The 20,027-nt window shown below is 40.6% G+C and overlaps 1 protein-coding gene across 12 annotated transcripts in view; it reads left to right on the top strand.

The window, feature by feature from the left end:
* The window catches only part of LOC116825693 (dystrophin), a 1,328,444-nt gene extending 1,311,169 nt beyond the window's left edge, over window positions 1-17,275 (top strand). For 8 of the 12 annotated variants that reach the window (XM_075059803.1, XM_075059815.1, XM_075059808.1 and 5 more), the window contains one exon: window positions 14,836-17,275. In XM_075059803.1, the coding sequence (XP_074915904.1) occupies window positions 14,836-14,933 (98 nt within the window). In that variant the 3' untranslated portion in view covers window positions 14,934-17,275. Of the gene's footprint in view, window positions 1-7,391; window positions 7,424-14,835 lie in introns of all 12 variants that reach the window. The other 4 variants (XM_075059813.1, XM_032765279.2, XM_032765282.2 and 1 more) reach the window with 2 other exon arrangements.
* The last annotated feature ends 2,752 nt before the right edge of the window (window positions 17,276-20,027 follow it).

Consider the following 20,027-nt stretch of genomic DNA (forward strand, 5'->3'; position numbering starts at 1 on the left):
GATGTGAGCACTATATCCATCTCCAAATTTGCACCTATGATTTAGCCACCAGAAAGAGAGAGCCTGTTAAAGATACTAGCTTCTAAATCCATGTTTAGGCACCTAAAAAGAGTGCCCTGATTTTCAAAGATGCTGGGTATCTGCAGCTCCCATTGATTTCATTGGCATTTGTGTATACTCAGCACTCTGAAAATATCTGTGTGTCCTAACTATTAATTTATGAGCCTAACCCAGTTTTTAAGACTGTGGCTCTTGTTCGTTGTAGCAAACTTCCTAATCAGAGTTGGTGGCAATTGAGAATAATCATTTTGAAAATACAAGCATGTTTGGAATATGGTGGTCACATTTCAAAAGTCAACAATTAATGTCTTATTTAAGCTGCAGTAGTTATTTTCCTGTACTTAAAATAGGAAATTACCACACTATTTCAGATTCTACTCTGTGCTGACAAAGAGTAAAAAGGGTTTTTAATTTTATTTTTTTGCTATAAGTTTTATAGTAAACTTCATTAATAAAGCTGACAGTATATAAATGATATACAGAACCTATTGCAAGCAGTGATATGCTGTAATTTGTAGTATATTAATTAGTGTTAGTACAGAAAATATTTCTCTGTATGACAAAACCCGCAGACATATCTCCCCTGCTACAATGATTAACACTCCCCACAACACACCTTTCAAAATCCATGGATCCTACACATGCCTATCACAGCATGTGGCACACAGGCCCACTAATCCCATCTTTTTGTCTTATCACTGCAGAGGTGTTAACAGTCCACTCTACCTTTAATGGTCCTTTACAATATGTTCTAACTACTTATGCTAAACAATCCCTTTCACCTTGTATTTTGCGGTAACCCCTGGGTGTACCTTTCTCACACCTGCGGAGGAGTGCCTTGTGACTCAAAAGCTTGTCTCTGTCACCAACAGTAGTTGGTCCAATAAAAGATATTACCTCTGTGCTTCTCAAAGCCGGTCCGCCGCTTGTTCAGGGAAAACCCCTGGCAGGCCCGGCCAGTTTGTTTACCTGCCGCGTCCACAGGTTCGGCCAATCGCGGCTCCCACTGGCCATGGTTTGCTGCTCCAGGCCAATGGGGGCTGCGGGAAGCAGCGCAGGCTGAGGGACATACTGGCCGCCACTTCCCGCAGCTCCCATTGGCTTGGAGCGGTGAACCACAGCCAGTGGGAGCTGCAATCGGCCGAACCTGCGGACGCGGCAGGTAAACAAACTGGCCTGGCCCGGCTCACCTAGGACTTTCCCTGAAAAAGCGATGGACCAGCTTTGAGAAGCAATGTATTACCTCATCCATCTTGTCTGTCTAGGAATACATTAATTTTCTTAACATAAAGGAGAGAGCAAATTTATGTAGTGGACTGCATGGAGATATCAGTTAAAATCATGGGTGAAGTTTAAAAATGGAAAATTTAGTCTAAATATCAGGGAAAGTGTCCTAAGAATGAGCTCCTATAAGGCTGTGAAACAACTGCGCAACAGAAAGATTTTATTTGTGACTTCCAAAACAAAAACTCAAATGATAAAATGTATAACAGGGACAAATCCCCAGTGGCAGGGAGTTGGGCTGGTGGTTTAATATGACTTTTCCATCTCTAACTTCTATGACAGTGAGCAGGTGTATTAAAAAGAGCATCAAAACTTGGTAGCATTTATTTTGAATAGATTTTAGCACCTCTGTTGTAAAGGAAGTCTTGCAACATGTTGAAAACTAAGCATACAATCATAGAAATGCAGGGCTGAAAGGGTGTCACGGTTGGAAGGGACCCTGAGAAGATATCAAATCCAGCCCCCTGTGGTGTGGCAGGACCAAGTAAACTTAGACCATCCCTGACAGATATTTGTCCAACTTGTTTTTAAAAACCTCCAATGATGGGGATTCCACAACCCTCCTTGGAAGCCTGTTCCCAAGCTTAACTACCCTTATAGTTAGAGATTTTTTCTTAATATCTAACCTGAATCTCCCTTGCTGCAGATTAAGCCCATTACTACTTGTCCTTCCTTCAGTGGACGTGAAGAAGAGTTGATTACCATCCACTTTATAAAAGCTCATAACATATTTCTGGACTGTTACCAGTGCCCCCTTCCCCCCCCCCGGTCGTCTTTTCTTAAGATTAACATATGCCCCATTTTTGTTTTAAATCTTTCCTTACAGGTCAGGTTTTCTAAATCTTTTATCATTTTTTGTTGCTCTGCTCTAGACTCTCTCCAGTTTGTCCACATCTTTCTTAAAGTGTGGCACCCAAAATTGGACAGACTACTCCAGCTGAGGCCTCACAAATGCCAAGCAGAGTGGGACAACTACCTCAATGACATGCCTGTTAATTCACCCCAGAGTATTAGCCTTGTTTGCAGCTGTATCACATTGTTGACTAATATTCACTTTGTGATCCACTATAACCCCCAAATCCTTTTCAGCAGAATTACCACCTAGCCAGTCATTTCCCATTTTGTAGTTGTGCATTTGATTTTTCCTTCCTAAGGTTGTCTTTGTTGAATTTCAACTTGTTGAATTTAGGTCGTCAAGTTTCTCAAGGTCATTTTGAATTCTAATCATGTTGTCCCAAGTGCTTGTAACCCCTCCCGGCTTGATGTCGTCTGCAGATTTTATAAGCACATCTTCATTCTGTTATCCAAGTTATTAATGGAAATATTGAATAGTGATGGACACAGGACTGACCTTTGCAGAACCTCACATGATATGCCTTCCCAATCTGACAGTGAACCACTGATAATTACTCTTTCAGTACAGTCTTTCAAGCAGTTGTACACCCACGTTATAATGTTGTCATCTAGACCACATTTCCCTAGGGGTCAAAAGCCTTGCTAAAACCAAGATATTTCACATCTTGTGCTTCCCTTGTATCCACTGGGCCAGTAACCTTGTCCAAAAAGGAAATTATGTTGGTTTGGCATGATTTGTTCTTGACAAATCCATGCTGGCAATTCCTTATAACTTTCTTATTCTCCAGGAGCTTACAAATGGACTGTTTAATAATTCGTTCCACCTTCAGATTCACTACCAATTCTTTCCTGTTGATCAGAATCAAATCTAAAATAGCTGACTTTCTGGTTACTAATTCCACTTTCTGAAACAAAAAATTTGTCCCCGATGCATTGAAAATTTATCGGAAATTTTGTGTTTTGCCATATTACATTTCTAACAGATGTCTGAGTAGTTAAAGTCTCCCATTATTATCAGGACTTGTGTTTTGGATGTTTCTGTCTCATGTCTCAGTAAGTAGATCTTGGGAAAAGTAGGTGATGTCCCTGTATAGTTTTTTATAACTTTTTCTTTTTTAATTTAACCTTTCAGCAGTTTTTAAGCAGTACAGAAAGAACTCTGTGCTCCTTGAAGAGCCAAAGGTTGGTGCTGAAAGCAGTGTAATTTCTGCAGGGGGAATTTCTGCTGAGTACCTGATGATTGCTGTCCTTAAGGAATTTTCCTTTCCTTTTAATCTGAGGTTTCCCATCTATGTTCCCATTGCTGTGCTGCTCACAGCAAATTCACAGCTGCTGCAGCTGCCTCAGACAGCTGCTTTGCTGACTCAAAACAGATGTCAAAGCCAGAGGTCTGACATCTAGAGGAAATGTACTATTAAATACCACCTCAGTGGCTTATTTAGCCCTGCTAGATAATGGGCCACAGAGGAAAATGTTTTCACACTGTACTTGTGCACAAATTACACAGTCTTCAAGGAGTTTATTTACAGTAGTTAGAGATCTTGGCTTGACAAAGAAGCAGCAGCAATATGCGATTTTAAAAAATAAGGACCAAGTTCAGTCCTAGTGTTTAGCCGATGAAACTAAGTCAGTAGTACTGCACCTACTTAAAACAAATTTCATTGTGATCCACAATGTATTTTGTAGCTAAGGTTTGCAAATGCTGTTTATGAATGAACACAGAGGAACATTATCCTGAGCCCATTGAACTCAGTGGCAGAGTTTCTGTGGACTTCAGTGGTGCACAGTCAGGAGCTTAGATAGTAAAGTGAAAAGAGTCATATAAGTACTTAGAAGAACATAAGCCCAGTTGTAAATTACAATGATTTTTTTGGGTCAAAATTCAGTATTATTAATTTGTCGAGATACCATTTAATAAAAAAGGCCACCTAGCATGACTTACCTAGAAGAATTATGGTGAGGTCAGGGCAGTAAATCAAAAATGGCACTGAAAAAAGATTTATCATTTGCAAGTCGGTTTTCATTTTTTATCCCACTTTTATGTACACACACACACACTTTCAGCAGTGCATTAGCTATGCTTGGATACTGATAAGTTGTGCAGCTAAATCCCTACTTCCAGCACTGAAAATGTATCCTATAATTTTCTGTATTTTGTCAGCAAAGCACTGGCATCATTGTTCAAACTTTCCTTTCCACATTTTACAGAATCAGTGGAAGAACTCTTTCAGCCACCATAAACAGTGAATCTCACAGCTAACTCAGACCACGAAAGGAGTGCTTCTGCCCACTCCAGCCAGCATCCAGAAAGATGCCAGGTGCTGAACCTTCCCCATGACACCTGTGGTTCAGTTAGCCCGATGTAGCAAGATTCCTGAGGTCTTTCCAATACTTGAGTTCCTGATGGTAGCACAGCGCAGTACTGGCTGAGCCTCTGTCACTGTTTCTTCAGTGGGACCTGAGGTTGCTTTTCACCTTTGAATACATAATCAGGCCATGATGAAATTGCTTGAGAATATATTAATGAATTTCACGTGAAGTGCAGAAAGGTGTTCTCTTGATATTAATACTGTTTGAAAACATTTTTCAAGGCTAGAATTTATTTTATTTTGGAGGTGGGATGGGGAAAGTGTGTCTTAAACTCTGGGAAGCCAATAACTTGACTTGTTGCACATAAAAATGTAAATCTGCACTATAAATCTATTAGTTACAAACTCAGCTTACCATAATTGTTAACAAAATTCTTTCCCTCTTCATTTTCGAAAACAAAGTCTTTCCCCGTTGGTTCTTAGAATGACTGCTGAGAAGACAGACTAGAATTGGGCATGCTGTTTGGGAGTGATCTGAGTTTTACTGTTTCTCAGAAAATGTCCAGAAGAATCCAAGCTTATGTCATTAAGGGTGCTGTTATTTTATTTTACTTTTTGACTTTTTCCCTTTATTCTTTATGTGACACAATTAATAATTAGCATTTTAGGCTTCAATCCTGCAAAGACCCATTTATGTGCTTAATTTTACACCCTGTGAGTAGTCCTGTTGACTTCAGTGGAACTAAACACAGTCCATAAAGTTAAACGCATACATGAGTTTTTGCAAGATTTAGATAGTAAGCACTTTGGGGGTCCATACCTTCATGTATGATTTTACATGGCATGACTGGGGCCCTAGTTGTGACTGATGCCTCTGGAATTTACTACAGTACATTAGCTTGCAGGCCCTAATATGAACCTCTTAATTTCTGTAAGCTGGAGTTCTGCATGGTAGTTGAGATGCAGCTACTGCACCACTTTTTGGAAAGTTTACATACAATATTTATGACAACTTTGGCCCCAAAACATATAGGTCTGTGCTAGCCAGTCAGCTTTCAGAGTTGGGGAGTTTTTTGGATGAGACTTTGTGACTAGTGTATTTGAAGGTGGATTTATAAAATAAACATGGTGGATTTTACCTTTTGCTGTGTGGGGACAGGGCATCAAGAAAGGATCTGAGGAGAAATTAGTACACATCATATACATTTCACTGTATACAGGCTACCTCATTATCCTCCTTCAAATCCATCCTTAAAAAAAATCACTTTTGCAGTGATGCCCTACAAAAAACTCAGTAACGGTTAGGCTGCTAGCATGCAGGGCTGCCCGAGGAGGAGGGGGCAAGTGGGGCAATTTGCCCCGGGCCCCACGAGAGTTTTTTTGGGGGCCCTGGAAAACTTTCGTCGGGCCTGGGCTCCCGGAGCTTCTTCCGCTCCGGATCTTCGGCGGTGATTCTGCAGTGGGGACCCCCCGCTGCGCCAAAGACCCCAGGCCCCCTGAATCCTCTAGGCGGCCCTGCTGGCATGTCAAAATCACTGCCTGCCACCGGTATTGTCTTGTTGTTTCCTCGTGCTCCCCTGTATTTCTGTATTCATCTGGTATCTCTTGTGTTATATCTAGATTGTAGAAAGACAAGGTGGGTGAGGTAATATCGTTTATTGGACCAGCTTCTGTTGTTGAGAGAGACAAGCTTTTGAGCTTACACAGAAGAGCTCTGTGCAGATCACAAGTTTGTATCTCTCGCTAACAAGTTGGTCCAATGAAAGATAATACCTCACCCACCTTGTCTCTGTAATATTTTGGGACCAACATTGCATACCTAAATTGTAAGCTCTTTGGGGTAGGGTCCCACTTTTGTTCTGTGTTTTACAGTGCCCAGCACAGTGGTATCCTGGTCCCTGGCTCGCTGCTACAATACTACAAACAGCAACAACAGCAACATAGCAGTGATAACATAAAGAGTAGAACAGTTCTCCATGTTACCAGGGTGTATATATTTTGACAGAGGTTGTGTGGTTGAGAAGGACAGGGTGCCTCATATTGATGGAGAGCTTGAGTATCATTCAAGAGAAGCTTGTCCAGGCAAAAATATGTACCAAGCCCCGTAAATGAGATCTTTGATCCCCTGAGTAAAGGGCAGTGATGCATCTAATTTCTCAGATATTTCATTACATTCCAAAGTCTATAAGAAACCTGCTTGATTTTTGGTCAGTCCCTAAACCCTTTTTCCTTCATCTCCATTTGAAAAATTCACCTTTCTTTCCCTCTCTTGCCACCCATCCTCTTTGTGTTCTTAGTAAGCTTCCCAAAATGGACAGCAATGTCTTGATGTTACACAAAATATGCATCTTTAACATGTACAAGAATACATTAGAGTGGCAATTGGATAACTTTATATTTTAGGTACAAAAGTAGGATAGTCAGAGCAGAATAAACACCGTAAAGTCTGAGTGAATTAATTATGAAGTCAGAGAGAGAAGATTTTAGCACAAATGTTAGCTAGTAGGAATACTTGAAATCAATATAATCATATTGCTCACTTAGAAAATGGATTTAGAACATCACTGCCTTCCTCTCCTCGGTGAAAGGTTTTATTTGGCTGTTTTCAGTAGACTTCATAACTGCTTTTATACTTGGCTATGTTAAAAGCAATAAGCAAGGATTTTTATATTTACTCTTGATTTGATCAACACTCAACTGCCAGTGGTGTTAAAAGCACTGTAGTCCTTCACTTTATTAAAAAAAATTAGATTTATTATTATATTTTGCCAATATTAAATTCCTAAATGGAAGCTGAAGTGTCTTTGTGAGTATAAACTACTATTGATTTATTTGTGGCTTTGTTTTTTCTTTCCTTTGTGCTACCTTTGTCTGTTACTAAAGGAAGAAATGCCCCCGGAAAGCCAGTAAGAGAGGTTAGTGAGATTCAGGCTAACTGTGACAAACAGAAGCCATGGCATCTTGCTCTCTGTGTCCGGCGTTTTTGTGGCAGCTGTGTAGCTTATTTGTTTTTATTTAGTTTTTGTTTTGTTTCCCTGAGTGCATGCCACAAGCGTGCTCTAACATACAATGCCTCTCAACTTTCAATGGGGAAAATGTTAGAGCAGGAGTGTGCCTCACTTCTGAGCCCCACAAAGATGGAAATTCAGGGGATAACAGAAGATGAGACTATATTAAAATAAAGTCGTTATGTGACACACATCGTCAGAAGTCATAATCTGTCATTGGCCTGTTCCTGTCCATAAGCAGAATTGTTTTATAGATATCTATAGAATCAAGGTAAATAGGTTTTTCTTTTAGAATACTGAAGGTTGAGAGGTATGAAAAACTCACACTTTTTTTTTCAATTTGCAAATTCAGTTTTGCACAATACGGAATGCTGCTAACATCCACCGACTTCACAGTCCTGCATTCAATTATATAAAGGTATTTGCTGTGTGCTTTAGAAATGATCGGTTTGATGAAAAAATGTCTTTTTATAATGGTCTGAGCTTTCAGAATTCATATTTCTCTGCCTATTACTGAGTGAAAATGTTTTGTGCTGTGTTGTCATATTACCTTTTTAAGTATTTCTAGTGAACTTTTTTTATTGTTAAGCTATTCTTTATACTCCTATAGGCATAATGTTTGAACGGTGAAATGCCCAATGAAATGATTATGAAAGATAAAATATTCCGAAGCTACTCTTAGTGTAATCACTGATAGCTGTGAAATGAACTTGCAGAAAATCATGCATGGAAGGTGCTTAGAATGAACGAATCAGGAATTAAAAAGGTGGCCTAACTGTGGGATGTTACTGTACCTGCAATGGGGAGAGACTAATAGTGACATACTCAGACTGTGTCTACACTGGGGTTGAGAGGGGGCGGGATTTAGCCATCAGAGTAGCTACACCACTATGGCTGACCATGCTACATTGGCGTAAATGGCAACTTGCACTGGTACAGTTTCCCTGGGGTGAGCTGCACTTGTACAGCCATTTGCACTGGACAGCTGTATTGGTGACTAAACACTTCCCTGTAGATTAGGGTGACCAGATGTCCCAGTTGTATAGGGACAGTCCCGATTTTTGGGTCTTTTTCTTATATAGGCTCCTATTATCTCCCCCCCGCCACACACACACACCTCCCGATTTTTCACACTTGCTGTCTGGTCACCCTCCTGTAGATCAGCCTTTCCTCAAGGGAGATATCTGGTGCTTTCTTATTAACTTGTTCATCAACAGAGTATCTGACACTTCATCAAGCAAATGGCACCTGTTTAAAAATTCTATGGAAATGATTTGGTATTCAATTCTGCTAATTAATGGTCCTTAAGAACTGATAATTAGGCTCCATTTGAGCAGAACAGGCCCTTAATGCTGATTGTCATTGTCTTTGGTTATATTTCCATACATCATTAACAAAGACAAAATGCAGAAAACTGCCACTGCCCTGGCTTTAGAGAGTGTGCAGTTCCTAAGTACTGAAAATCCACTGGCCTAATCTTACAAAGTACTGAGCATCTCCAAGGAAATGTTCAGCACCCTCAACTCTTGTTTCGACTCAGTGGGAGTTAAGGGTGTTCAGCAACTGGCAGGATTGAGAGCTATCTTCTCGTACTCAGACTACATGTACATGAAGTCTGAATGCTAAAAAATATTTCTCTGTCTAGTTATAGTGTAATTTTAGGTTTACATGTCAGTCAATTTGTGTGAAGCCACCTTGCAATTAAAAACACAAGTAGATTTTGTTCCTCTTACTCATGTAGAGTAGAGCCTTACTCTGTGAGTAGTCCCACTGATTTCAAGATGCTACTCAATCTGAATAAGGCTGTCAGAATGTGACCCGCCAACAGGGAGGATTGTTCATGGGTTGAGACCTGGGGTTCGAAATTTGCACTGCTGAAATACAGACAGTACTATGTTTGGGTTTTTTTAATTTACTTTCTGGCCTGTCTTTAGAGTCTGAACACTGCACATTTATTTCTGTAACAAGCTGCAGTGCAAGATTGATATTCAATTACTGTATCCTCCCCCGGGGGCCTTAATTCCAATACAGCCTCTAAAGCAAATTCAGCAGATACGGTACATATCATGCTGTATGTGACTAAAAATGATGCAGTTAATGTCTACAGAAAAATACTGTTGTCCTGCGTTCAAGGCAAGTACACATGTATTATTGTTCACTCCATTTGTACAAGACTAGGATAAATTAACACTTTCCATGTCTCTTTTTCCTCTGTTGTTACATTTTGAAGCTGATCGTGATTTTTTAAACAATGTTTTTTCATTCTTGGAGAGCCACTAGCACTGAGAAAGTTTTTTGTCTTTAATGTGATGTTACAAAAAAATGAAAGTGGAATTAACAATGTCTTTGACAGCTCAGTTATATTAAAATAATAATAATCCTATGTGAGACCCTGGTTTAGACTGTTCTGTTTTCATTTATTAAATGTTTTTGTGGCCAGCATTTTTTTCCTGCATGTTAATAAGGAATATAGAAATGTTGTATTTCAGGTGGTTCCAGTAAACAGGAATACAACAGAAGTGTAACAACAGTCCTCCTGGTATAGGCATTATAGATGACGCACACACACGTGTAGTGCACATATGGCCAGGAAAGCCATGCTTGTATTGTTCTCAAGTCCCAATGGTCTTGAGAGAATAAACACCCCGCACACCCACATTGCCTTTCTCACCTGCATGGTTGAAGAAGGGCTACTTAAATTGGAACTGGGCCTGCAGCCGATGAGGACAGCAAGGACTACTCACCTCTTTCCTCCCCTACCCTTATCCCACGAACAAGGGGATACAGAAAGTGAGAGGATCTGGAAGAATGAGCTGTAATGATGCAGAAAAGATGTGCAGTAACTTACTCCCCCATCCTGAACAAGTAGGGGCAGAGGATGGCATTGTGAATCTGAATCACCACTCAGGCTGGGCAATGACAGGCCCTCCTTTACTCAGGGCAGACTACATTTATTTGCAGGCTATTCCTCTGTTAAAGTAATTTTTATTGTTCTTGTAGATGTTGCTAATCTCCACTCACAGAAATTACATCGCTAATTCTAATATATTTTCAGTGCTAATATATCATACTAACAAGTAGGGTGGAGAGGGGAGCCACAGGGAGATCAAAAACTGAAAAACAGCAAGTGGCTTTAAAAATAATGGAGTGGCTGCAACAAAAAGTATGTCATGATATACCATACTGGAGAAAGTTTTTGTTGTTGCCACTTATATGGGATGACCTACATAACTTGTTCTTGGCTCCAAACACATGGGAGTAGGTGTGATAATCCCAAAAGTACAGCTGCAGCAATTTAAAGAATTATTGCACTATTGTTATACTATTTGGATATAATAATAGAATACAAGGTGGCGTCTGGATGCATAAAGGTTTTATTGGCCCTCATTTTGGATGCCTGCGTAACTCATTCATTATGTTACATTTTGTTTGCTTATGCCACAGTTTAGAAAATATTTTATTGTTAATTTTTTGATTAATGTTATTGTTGCTCATCCTCTGCCTGTAAAATCAGGTTGCCTTAGTTACCAGAGCTCTGAATGACAGGAAAAATAGTATGAACAAATATTAAACATTTCTAAAAAGGATCTAAAATAGCTTTTCCATAAATCCAGGGAATGGGGATTCCCTGGTCTGGGAATCTTGGTCTGCCAGGGCTAGAAATGAACGATGTTATAGCACTTGAAAAACTGGAATCCCAGAATTGTTTCTAGTGATAGCTATCTTGTGATCTGCTGAGTGTGACTCTGGGATCATTGACAGTTTTAATATTGCCACTCATTGATGTTTGGCCATTATAATTTTTGGCCCGTCCGAGTTCATGGGTTAGGGTAGATGTGAGTGAAGAAATAATTTTGTGTTTGGTGCTTTAAAGACTAAAACAGAGGCTGTTTGAAAGTAGCTTGCATGACTGAAGTGTTCAGTGGACTGTTTCAGATTTTGCAGGTCAGTCCAAATGTATGCCAATAAAACCTTTATACCATGCCATACATACGCATGTAAATATGTCAGAAAGGCAGAGCACATAGTGACAGCTACCATTCTTTTTATGTAAGCACTTTCATTTCAAAAGGTGTGTTTTACTCATTTTTGACTTACTCAAACTTTCCCTTTTTAGGCTGAATTTTCCAGTATTGAAATCTGCCAGAGCTAGAGCACTCTATATCAATATTTATTTATTTAGAAGGTTGAGCAAAAATGATTCTGCTGTTTTTGCATTGGCAGAGAGGAAAGAAAAAAATACCCTATTTTTTTCAGATTAGAAGTGTGAATGTGTAACTTGTGAAAGGTGCCGCATGGATAGTCCAGGAGGCTGGAATCTTTTATTTATCCACAGCAAAGGAGGCAGTATTGCAGACTTCCTTACACACAGGGGCGGCTCTGGGCCCCAGCATGCCAAGCACATGCTTTGGGAGGCAAGCCAGGGTGGGAGGGGGGCACTCTGCCGCTGCTGCGAGGGCGGCAGGCAGGCTGCCTTCTGCGGCTTGCTTGCAGAGGGTCCGCTGATCCCGTGGCTTCGGTGGACCTCCCGCAGGCAAGCCACGAAGGCAGCCTGCCTGCCATGCTTGGGGCGGCAAAATGCCTAGAGCCGCCCCTGCTTACACAGCCCTTATTATTGTAGCTGGCAAGCCATTCATAGTCTTTGTTTAATCCTGAGCTGATGGTGTCAAATTTGCAGATGAACTGAAGCTCAGCAGTTTCTCTTTGAAGTCTGGTCCTGAAGTTTTTTTGCTGCAGGATGGCCACCTTACGATCTGCTATAGTGTGGCCAGGGAGGTTGAAGTGTTCTCCCACAGGTTTTTGTATATTGCCTGCTTCTTGCTTGCATATATATACCTGTCACTGGAAATTTCCATTACATGCATCCGACGAAGTGGACATTCACCCACGAAAGCTCATGCTCCAAAACGTCTGTTAGTCTATAAAGTGCCACAGGATTCTCTGCTGCTTTTACAGATCCAGACTAACATGGCTACCTCTCTGATACTTGAGCCCTTATTATAGTTACTAGCCTTGTGAAATGATCAGTGCCAGCAGTGACATGTTAGCTGATGCCCTGTGGCCATTCAGTCTTTGATGTCGCTGGTCAACATAAAGCAAGGATGCCAGTTTACAATGGTACCAGGAACTGGACAGAGACTGCAAATATTATTTCACGGAGTCCACAAGGTAGCAGTTAGATTATGATGATGTTTGGTCACTACTGACTTAGCTGGATTTGAACTGTCTACTTACAGCTGAAAGCCTCTTAATACCAATTATCAATTGTGTGAGCCAGCTTTTAGGGTTTGTTGTTTCTAAAGTTCGTATTTTGCCATCTGTAGCATAGAGCAGCATCCTTGATCTTTTTCACAAAAGCGAAAGAGAGAGACTGAACATGGAAAGGAGAGCGAATTGTTCATTTTATCCTGACTCTACATCTTGCAGGGTTGCTCACTACCTCATTCTCTCTCATACTTTTATCTAATTTAAATTAAAATCACCAATGAGAATACATTTAACATTCTCTTCTTAAATGCAACTGTGAACATCCCAAAGCCGCAGCATTGGTAGAATCTGCTCAGGAGGCCAATGATGACAATATAGCTGAGGGAGCATAGAGGTTAGGATAGAGGAGCATTGCCAGAATTGTGTGGGGAAGTTTACATAAATACTGGGCTGTGTCATGATTGGTTCAAACAAGTGATATTACCCCCTCAATTTTATGAGCATTGAACTGATTCCTTTACACAGTGAATGAATTTAAAATTTAAATGATATACTTTAAAGTTTCTGACCCACAAGTTTTCATTAATTCAGCTCTATCATCTTGGTACTGCAGAAATGTCAACAGTGCATTATTATTTATATACTGTAATATTTAGGCACAACAGTTTAAAAAAAGAGTCTGATCTTAACTCTTAGTATCTTTGCTTTGTAAGTTTGATTTACTCCACTTGAGTGGGGAAGTGTAAAATGTATCCCCTGCATCAGGAGAGGCAGCTGCATCAGTGCAGAAATTCATCCATGAGGGTGGGATGCTTTAGTTGATGGAACCAGGATGATGAGAGGTGTTGAGTGTCCTGGTCCTGTCCTATCCTCGATTGACTCCTCTAACTTTGTGGACTGTGCCAAGCAACTCTGGGTGCTCCTGTGTTCCACATCCTGTTGTAACTCTTCTCTGAACAGACTTTCTACCCCCAGAGTTCTTGGTGACTCAAACTCTTCATAGTATTTCAGCATATCTTTGTATGATTTTAATCTGAAGTAGTAGTTAGTTATTGGTTAATAAAAAGTTAAAATGCCATGAAGGTAGCTCTAGTAATGACCTAACCCATCTGAGATGTATAACCAAGTGATAATATTTCAGGATCTCACATTGATACCAGTAACTGGAGCTGAGCAAATAAACCACAGTAAATAAGGTATCTGATAAATGTAGCCTCTTTTGCTGCTAGTGAAGTGTCCACAAACAGATAGCAGTTTCCTTGAAAGGATTTAGGGAATGTAGTTGTGAATTGTTCTTAATTCTTTAGTTGAATCACAAACAGTTTTAGACTAGGGCCTGATTCACATTGATTTCAAGGGTATGTCTACACTGCAGACAGACACCCATGGCTGGCCCATGCCAGCTGGCTCAGGCTAAGGGGCTGTTTCGTTGCAATGTAGACTTCTGGGCTTGGGCTAGAGCCTCCGCTGTAGGACCCTAAAAGGTGGGAGGGTCCCAGAGCTCAGGCTGCAGCCCAAGCCCAAGTCAGCTGGCACAGGCCAGCCATGTATTTTTATCTGCAGACATACCCTAACTGACTTTGGATTATTCCCTAGTCAAGCTGTGTGTGTTATTATTGGTCCAGTTGTTTTTTATTCACTGATCGGATGAGTGATCAAGCACTTCCAGCACCCATTTAATACATGTGCAAATCTAACATGTGGTTTATGTGGATACTTGTGCATGTGACTTTGAAATTTGCTTGCCATGAATATTCCTGTCAATATGTCTTGAGCACTTGTACGTGTTTGGAAAGCGAGCACATGGAGCATTGCCAAAGTGCATTACTGTACAAATTCAAAGCAGGGGTCGGTTGTGACGTTTCCTGCAAGATTCACTGAGCTCTTCTGACAATTGTGCTATGAATGTCACACTATCACAAATGACTTTTTATATGTGTTGTAGTATGGGGATTTTTAGGTACAATATTCCATGTTGTTCTCAGCATGAAATTGTGCAGAGATATACATGGAGAGTGATGTGTTTCTACTTCACTTATACATAATGTTCATAACAATTCACTGTTCTGTCCCTGTTATTAATGTCCTTTTCTTTGCCTTTTGTTTTTCAGGCCACAATGTAGGGAGCCTTTTCCACATGGCAGATGACTTGGGCAGAGCAATGGAAACCTTGGTTACAGTGATGACTGATGACAAGGCATTAGAATAGCAAGATGTGTTTTACAACTTCAGGCGTCCCGCATGGTTTTTATAAAATTCATACAACAAAAAGGATTAGACTGTAAGAGTTTACAAGAAAACAAATCTATATTTTTGTGAAGAGTAGTGGTACTATACTGTAGATTTCAGTAGTTTCCTAAGGCTGTTATTGTTTTGTTAACAATGGCAGGTTTTACACGTCTATGCAATTGTACAAAAATTATAAGAAAACAACATGTAAAATCTTGATAGCTAAATAACTTGCCATTTCTTTCTATGGAACGCATTTCGGGTTGTTTAAAAACATTTATAACAGTTATAAAGAGAGATTGTAAACTAAAGTGTGCTTTATAAAAAATAATTGTTTATAGAAACCCCCTTTAAAAAAAACAAACAAAAAAATGGAGGCAATGCATTTATTTAGTATCATTTCAGCTCTGTAACTGTACCAGAGATGTATTCATGTTCTGTGTTCTTTTCCCTGCTTATCAAAGGAAGTATTTTCTGCAGCAACATCAAAACAACTGACTTACCTTTCACTTTGTTTGTCTGACTAAGGTTGGCTTAAAAAAAAAATCTTCCTAACTTCCAGCTGAGGTAGTTTTTCCACCTCTTTCCAGATAAAATTAAAGATTACATTAATCATCCAGCTAGTCTGCAATAATGAAATGAAAGAGCACATTACATGACAATGCTCTCTTCAGAGCTTGCAAAACTAAATTGTAAATCGAATTAATATCCTATACTCCATCTGTTTCTTCTGCCGACTAAAATCCTGAATGTTGTAGTAAAGAAACATAGGAATTGCCTTACCGGATTAAACCTTTGGACCTTATTGTCCGGTATCCTGCCTCTGGCAGCAGCCAGCACATGATGCTTCAGCAGAAGTTTGATATGCTTCCTCCCTACCCATAATGCCACCTCTCTGAGATGCTGTAGGTGGAGGGAAGGAGATTCCTTACTGACCCCCTGCTGGTGATCAGTTTCTGCCTAGAAGCATGAAGTGATTGTTCATATATCATCATAGATTGCATAGCTACCAGTGTTATTAATTATCATAAAGTTACCCAATCTTTGGGGGGGGGGGAACACATGCACAATATCTATCTCAACCCCTTGTGGCAGCAAGTTCCAAGGAGTCACAGAGTTTAAAGCTTTGGGGGGGCAGTATAAAAGAATTACTACTGTTCCTGTATGATAAGCAGTTGAAAGTGCCACACTGTTCCATGAAATGTTCTTCAGCAAAACAAGGTTCTTCTCCCCCTCGTCCCCGTCCCCTCAATATTTGTTCTTCCCCATTTTTTTCTGCAAGTAATACCGCACAATTCACAATGACTTGAGAGAGGGAGAACAGAAAATAGATTAAACGGTTCAACAGCAACTCCTTAGGGTAGGTTGGGGTGTGAGGTGCTGTTAGCAAAAGCTTTACCATTTCATTTTCGTGTATCAGCTTTTAATTTCCTTTAAAAACATAGAAATACACCATCTGACTTACATTACTTTGCAAGGGTAAAAATCTGTTACCTCTTCTTGTACGAAGTGTAATTAAAAGTTGAGAGAGAGTTTCTTTTATTTTGAATGCTAGTTAACATTGAACATGGCTAGTCATGCTATTTCTACCTCACTTTGGTTTTGTGGTGTTCCTGACAATTACATACAGATGTTACATGTCACCACTTGTCCATGGTGTGAACCGTCTCATCATTTAATATTAATACATTAAAAATAATAATAAAAGAAACCCAGATCACTTTCCTGATAACAAGCTCTTTAAATGCTTTATTTACAGTGGGTACCCTGTTTACTTCTGACTGCCTTTCTTCAGGAAAGTTCAGATCAAGATATAAGGGAATGGATTTGTTTTTCTTTCTTTCTTTTGTGCTTGTAAGTTAAACCTCTTTAAAAAATCAGAGGTAAAAGGCTTGCACGATTGTTTTCATCAGGGTTTTAGTTTGGTTGGTTTTTACTTTCTAGACATTAGTTTTGGAGTGAGTCTGTTAAAAATATTTAAAAAGTTGAGAGCTTTATTGCTGGTTTTTTAGCATAATTTGGGAATTATTTCATGTTCCTTATAACCACAAAGTATTAAACTGTAAAACATAATCATTGTAACTGACTACATAAATATCATATGGCATGTTATTTCATTGTTACTCGGTACTGGTTTATTACTTGGGTATCATAAAATATTGTGTTTTAACACCAACACTGTAACATTTACTAATTTTTTTATAAACTTCAGTTTTACTACATTTTTCACAACATATCAAATTTCACCAAATATATGCCTTACTATTGTATTATATACTGCTTTACTGTGTATATCAATAAAGCACGCAATTATGTTATTAATCTTTATGGAAGTGCAGCATTTATTTAGTGGCTTGCTTTTCCAGTAAGCCACTCTTTTATTGAGCTCCACTGGGTGACATGCTATCTAGTTTATCCCTAAATGTACTCCATATTCTCTTCAACAAAGTACCCAACGCCAGCACCCATAGAAATCCCACATGATCTGGTAGAAGGAGCAGGGAACCTCAGCTGTCTCTCAGAGGGGTTGTTTTGTAACGTGGGGCTAAGCTAAGGCATAAAGCTCATACCAGCACTACCCATTCAGAACAGGCCATTACACCTTGAATGTAATTAAAATTCGATTCAATCCCCGAATATTTTTGTTGTATGAAGCAGCTGTAAAATCCACATTGCTGGAATTATTTCTAATCCTTCCCCACCGCACAGACTCCTTTCTTTGGCTTTGTACTTTCCCTCTCAAGGTCTCTACTTACTTTCTTCTGTGTTTGTCTACAGGCATTGCAGCAGTGCGTTAGAAATACCTATTGACACTCCAGGGAGACATTGGGCTGGTATTGCTTTTCCTTTATTATTGCTGTTTCTTGTTAGTGTGTTTCACCCACGCACAGCCCTCCAGGGGCTGCCAGTGCCTCGCTTCCCGTTCAGTCTGAAGAATGAGGCCACATCTAAGAATCAAATTCTAGGCATTTCTGTAACAATTCAAAGGTCTTCTACCACATTGTGTAGCTCTATGAATTGTAAATAATTATAGTGATTACGTAAGAATTCCCCGTTATCACTGTGAGGTTTGACAGGTTCTTGGCCCAAGATTAGGCCCAGTATTATTGAAATTACTATTTAGTTGGGAAGCCTGATGTGCACATTTGCAACACTCACACTTTAGGAACACATCTGTATTTGTAATAGTTCACTAATGCATTTAGCTAAATTACAAACACTCTAATGGCGCACGATACCTAGAGATACTACAGAATGTAGAGCTGAATATCTATATACTCACATCAGCCCTGGTAAAACAACCTGAAATGTTAGCCAGCATCTTCCTCCTTATCACCACCGGCATCTCCCAAGAGCTACATTTCTGCAGGAGCAGCACCAGGGTTTTTGGCGCCCTAGGCAGGGGTCCTTCCACACTCCCGGTCGGCTGCAATTCGGCAGTAGGAGGAGGGGGGTCTTCAGCGGGGGGTCCCGAAGCGAGTGAAGGACCCGCTGCAGAATTGCCGCCGAAGACCCAGAGCACGGAAGGACCCCTGGCTGCCGAATTACCACCAAGGGCGGCAAAATGCCGCCCCCTCCTCCAAATCCTGGCGCCCTAGGCTACCACCTAAGTTGCCTAAATGGAAGCACCGGCCCTGCATTTCTGTCTCCTCCTGCCCACAGGCTGGGCTATGACTTTTATAATACATTACACTGATATTACTATGACTAATGCATATTCAGCAGGGGTTTCAACCCACTTCTGTATTTGTATTTCCTCATTCTACTAATGTTGGGGTGCCCTTCTCCCACAGATTAGTATATTAATGCTTTCACCTTATTAGCATGTATGTCAATTTATTGCCATGGCACTTTTGTGGCCAGACAGCTGCAGATGTTGCTAAAATATCCAAAAGCTGGTGTTAGCTCACGTTCCTGCAGTTGGCTGGTGATGGTCTGGCCAAACGCGCCCCCACCCCCTCAAACACTATTCTCAGGTAGGGGCCTTGTGTTACTGCTAAATAAAATAAAAAGCTAATGCTAGCTCTACAGGCTACCGTTGCTGCCTGGTGTGTTGCCAACAACACACATGTGGCTGATAAAAATGTGGCTCAGGGAGCATTATGAAAGTGCTTGCTCTGTAAGACATGGCTGGGCATCTGGTAAGATGTTTAAAGAACAGCACCAGATAACGTGGCATTTTTTAAAAAAAAATCCTCAACACTCCTGGCCCTTTTAGAATGCTTTCTTCCAGTGCTGTCAGACAGCTGTATTTAACAATAGGCACTTTTCAAACTGTATTTATGAGTAAATATATTGTAAACTTTCTTCTTTATAATCTGCTGCCTCTTGCCACCTTCCTGAGTGCTCAGCTAAGTGAATTGCAAAGACAGGACTATGACATTGCTAAATGGTGCAGGCTGATTATACCACTATCAGGTGGCTGGTCCCTTTCCCTGAAGTAGGCCCTGTGCCTTTGTGCCAGTACAGGTGGTCCCAGTTTGGTCAATTAAGAGAGTTGAGAGAGTGTGTCAGGGAAGTGGGTGGTTCTTGAGAGGAAGGCAGGAGACTAGTGGGTGGTGTTTGTTGCCTGACCTCCCTGAGCTACAGGGCTAAAAGCCCCTGAGCAGCAGAGGGCATTACCTGCTGACTTGTAAGCTGGAGAACCCCAGCCAAGGGGCAGAGAGGACTAAAGGCAAGGGGTCAGCAGAGGGGTTTAATCTGGTGCCATCTCTCCAACCTGGCAAAGGTTAATGGAATGGGAGAGTGAGGGGTGCTCCCTGATGACAATGGACTCCCAGCAGAGTGACTGTAGGGGGTTCCTGCTAGGAAGATCAGGGCTGTACTCCAGCTAGAAAGGCTGGGGAAGCCTGGCAGATGAACAGGAGATGAGTGAAGAAGAGATGCTGTATAGTATATGCTACGTTGATGGATTACCGATAGTGGGCTTTTCAAGGCCATAAGCAAAGGACGGGGGTGGGGGGGTGATAAATGCACTATGTTTGGGATTTTTGTTATGGACCGTTTGCACTACATTATTGTAATAAACTACATCCCCCCTCCAGGGGCAAGGGGATCATATTAAGGCTTGGAG

The sequence above is a fragment of the Chelonoidis abingdonii genome, chromosome 1, assembly GCF_003597395.2.
Source record: "Chelonoidis abingdonii isolate Lonesome George chromosome 1, CheloAbing_2.0, whole genome shotgun sequence".
In the NCBI taxonomy this organism is placed as follows: domain Eukaryota; kingdom Metazoa; phylum Chordata; order Testudines; family Testudinidae; genus Chelonoidis; species Chelonoidis abingdonii.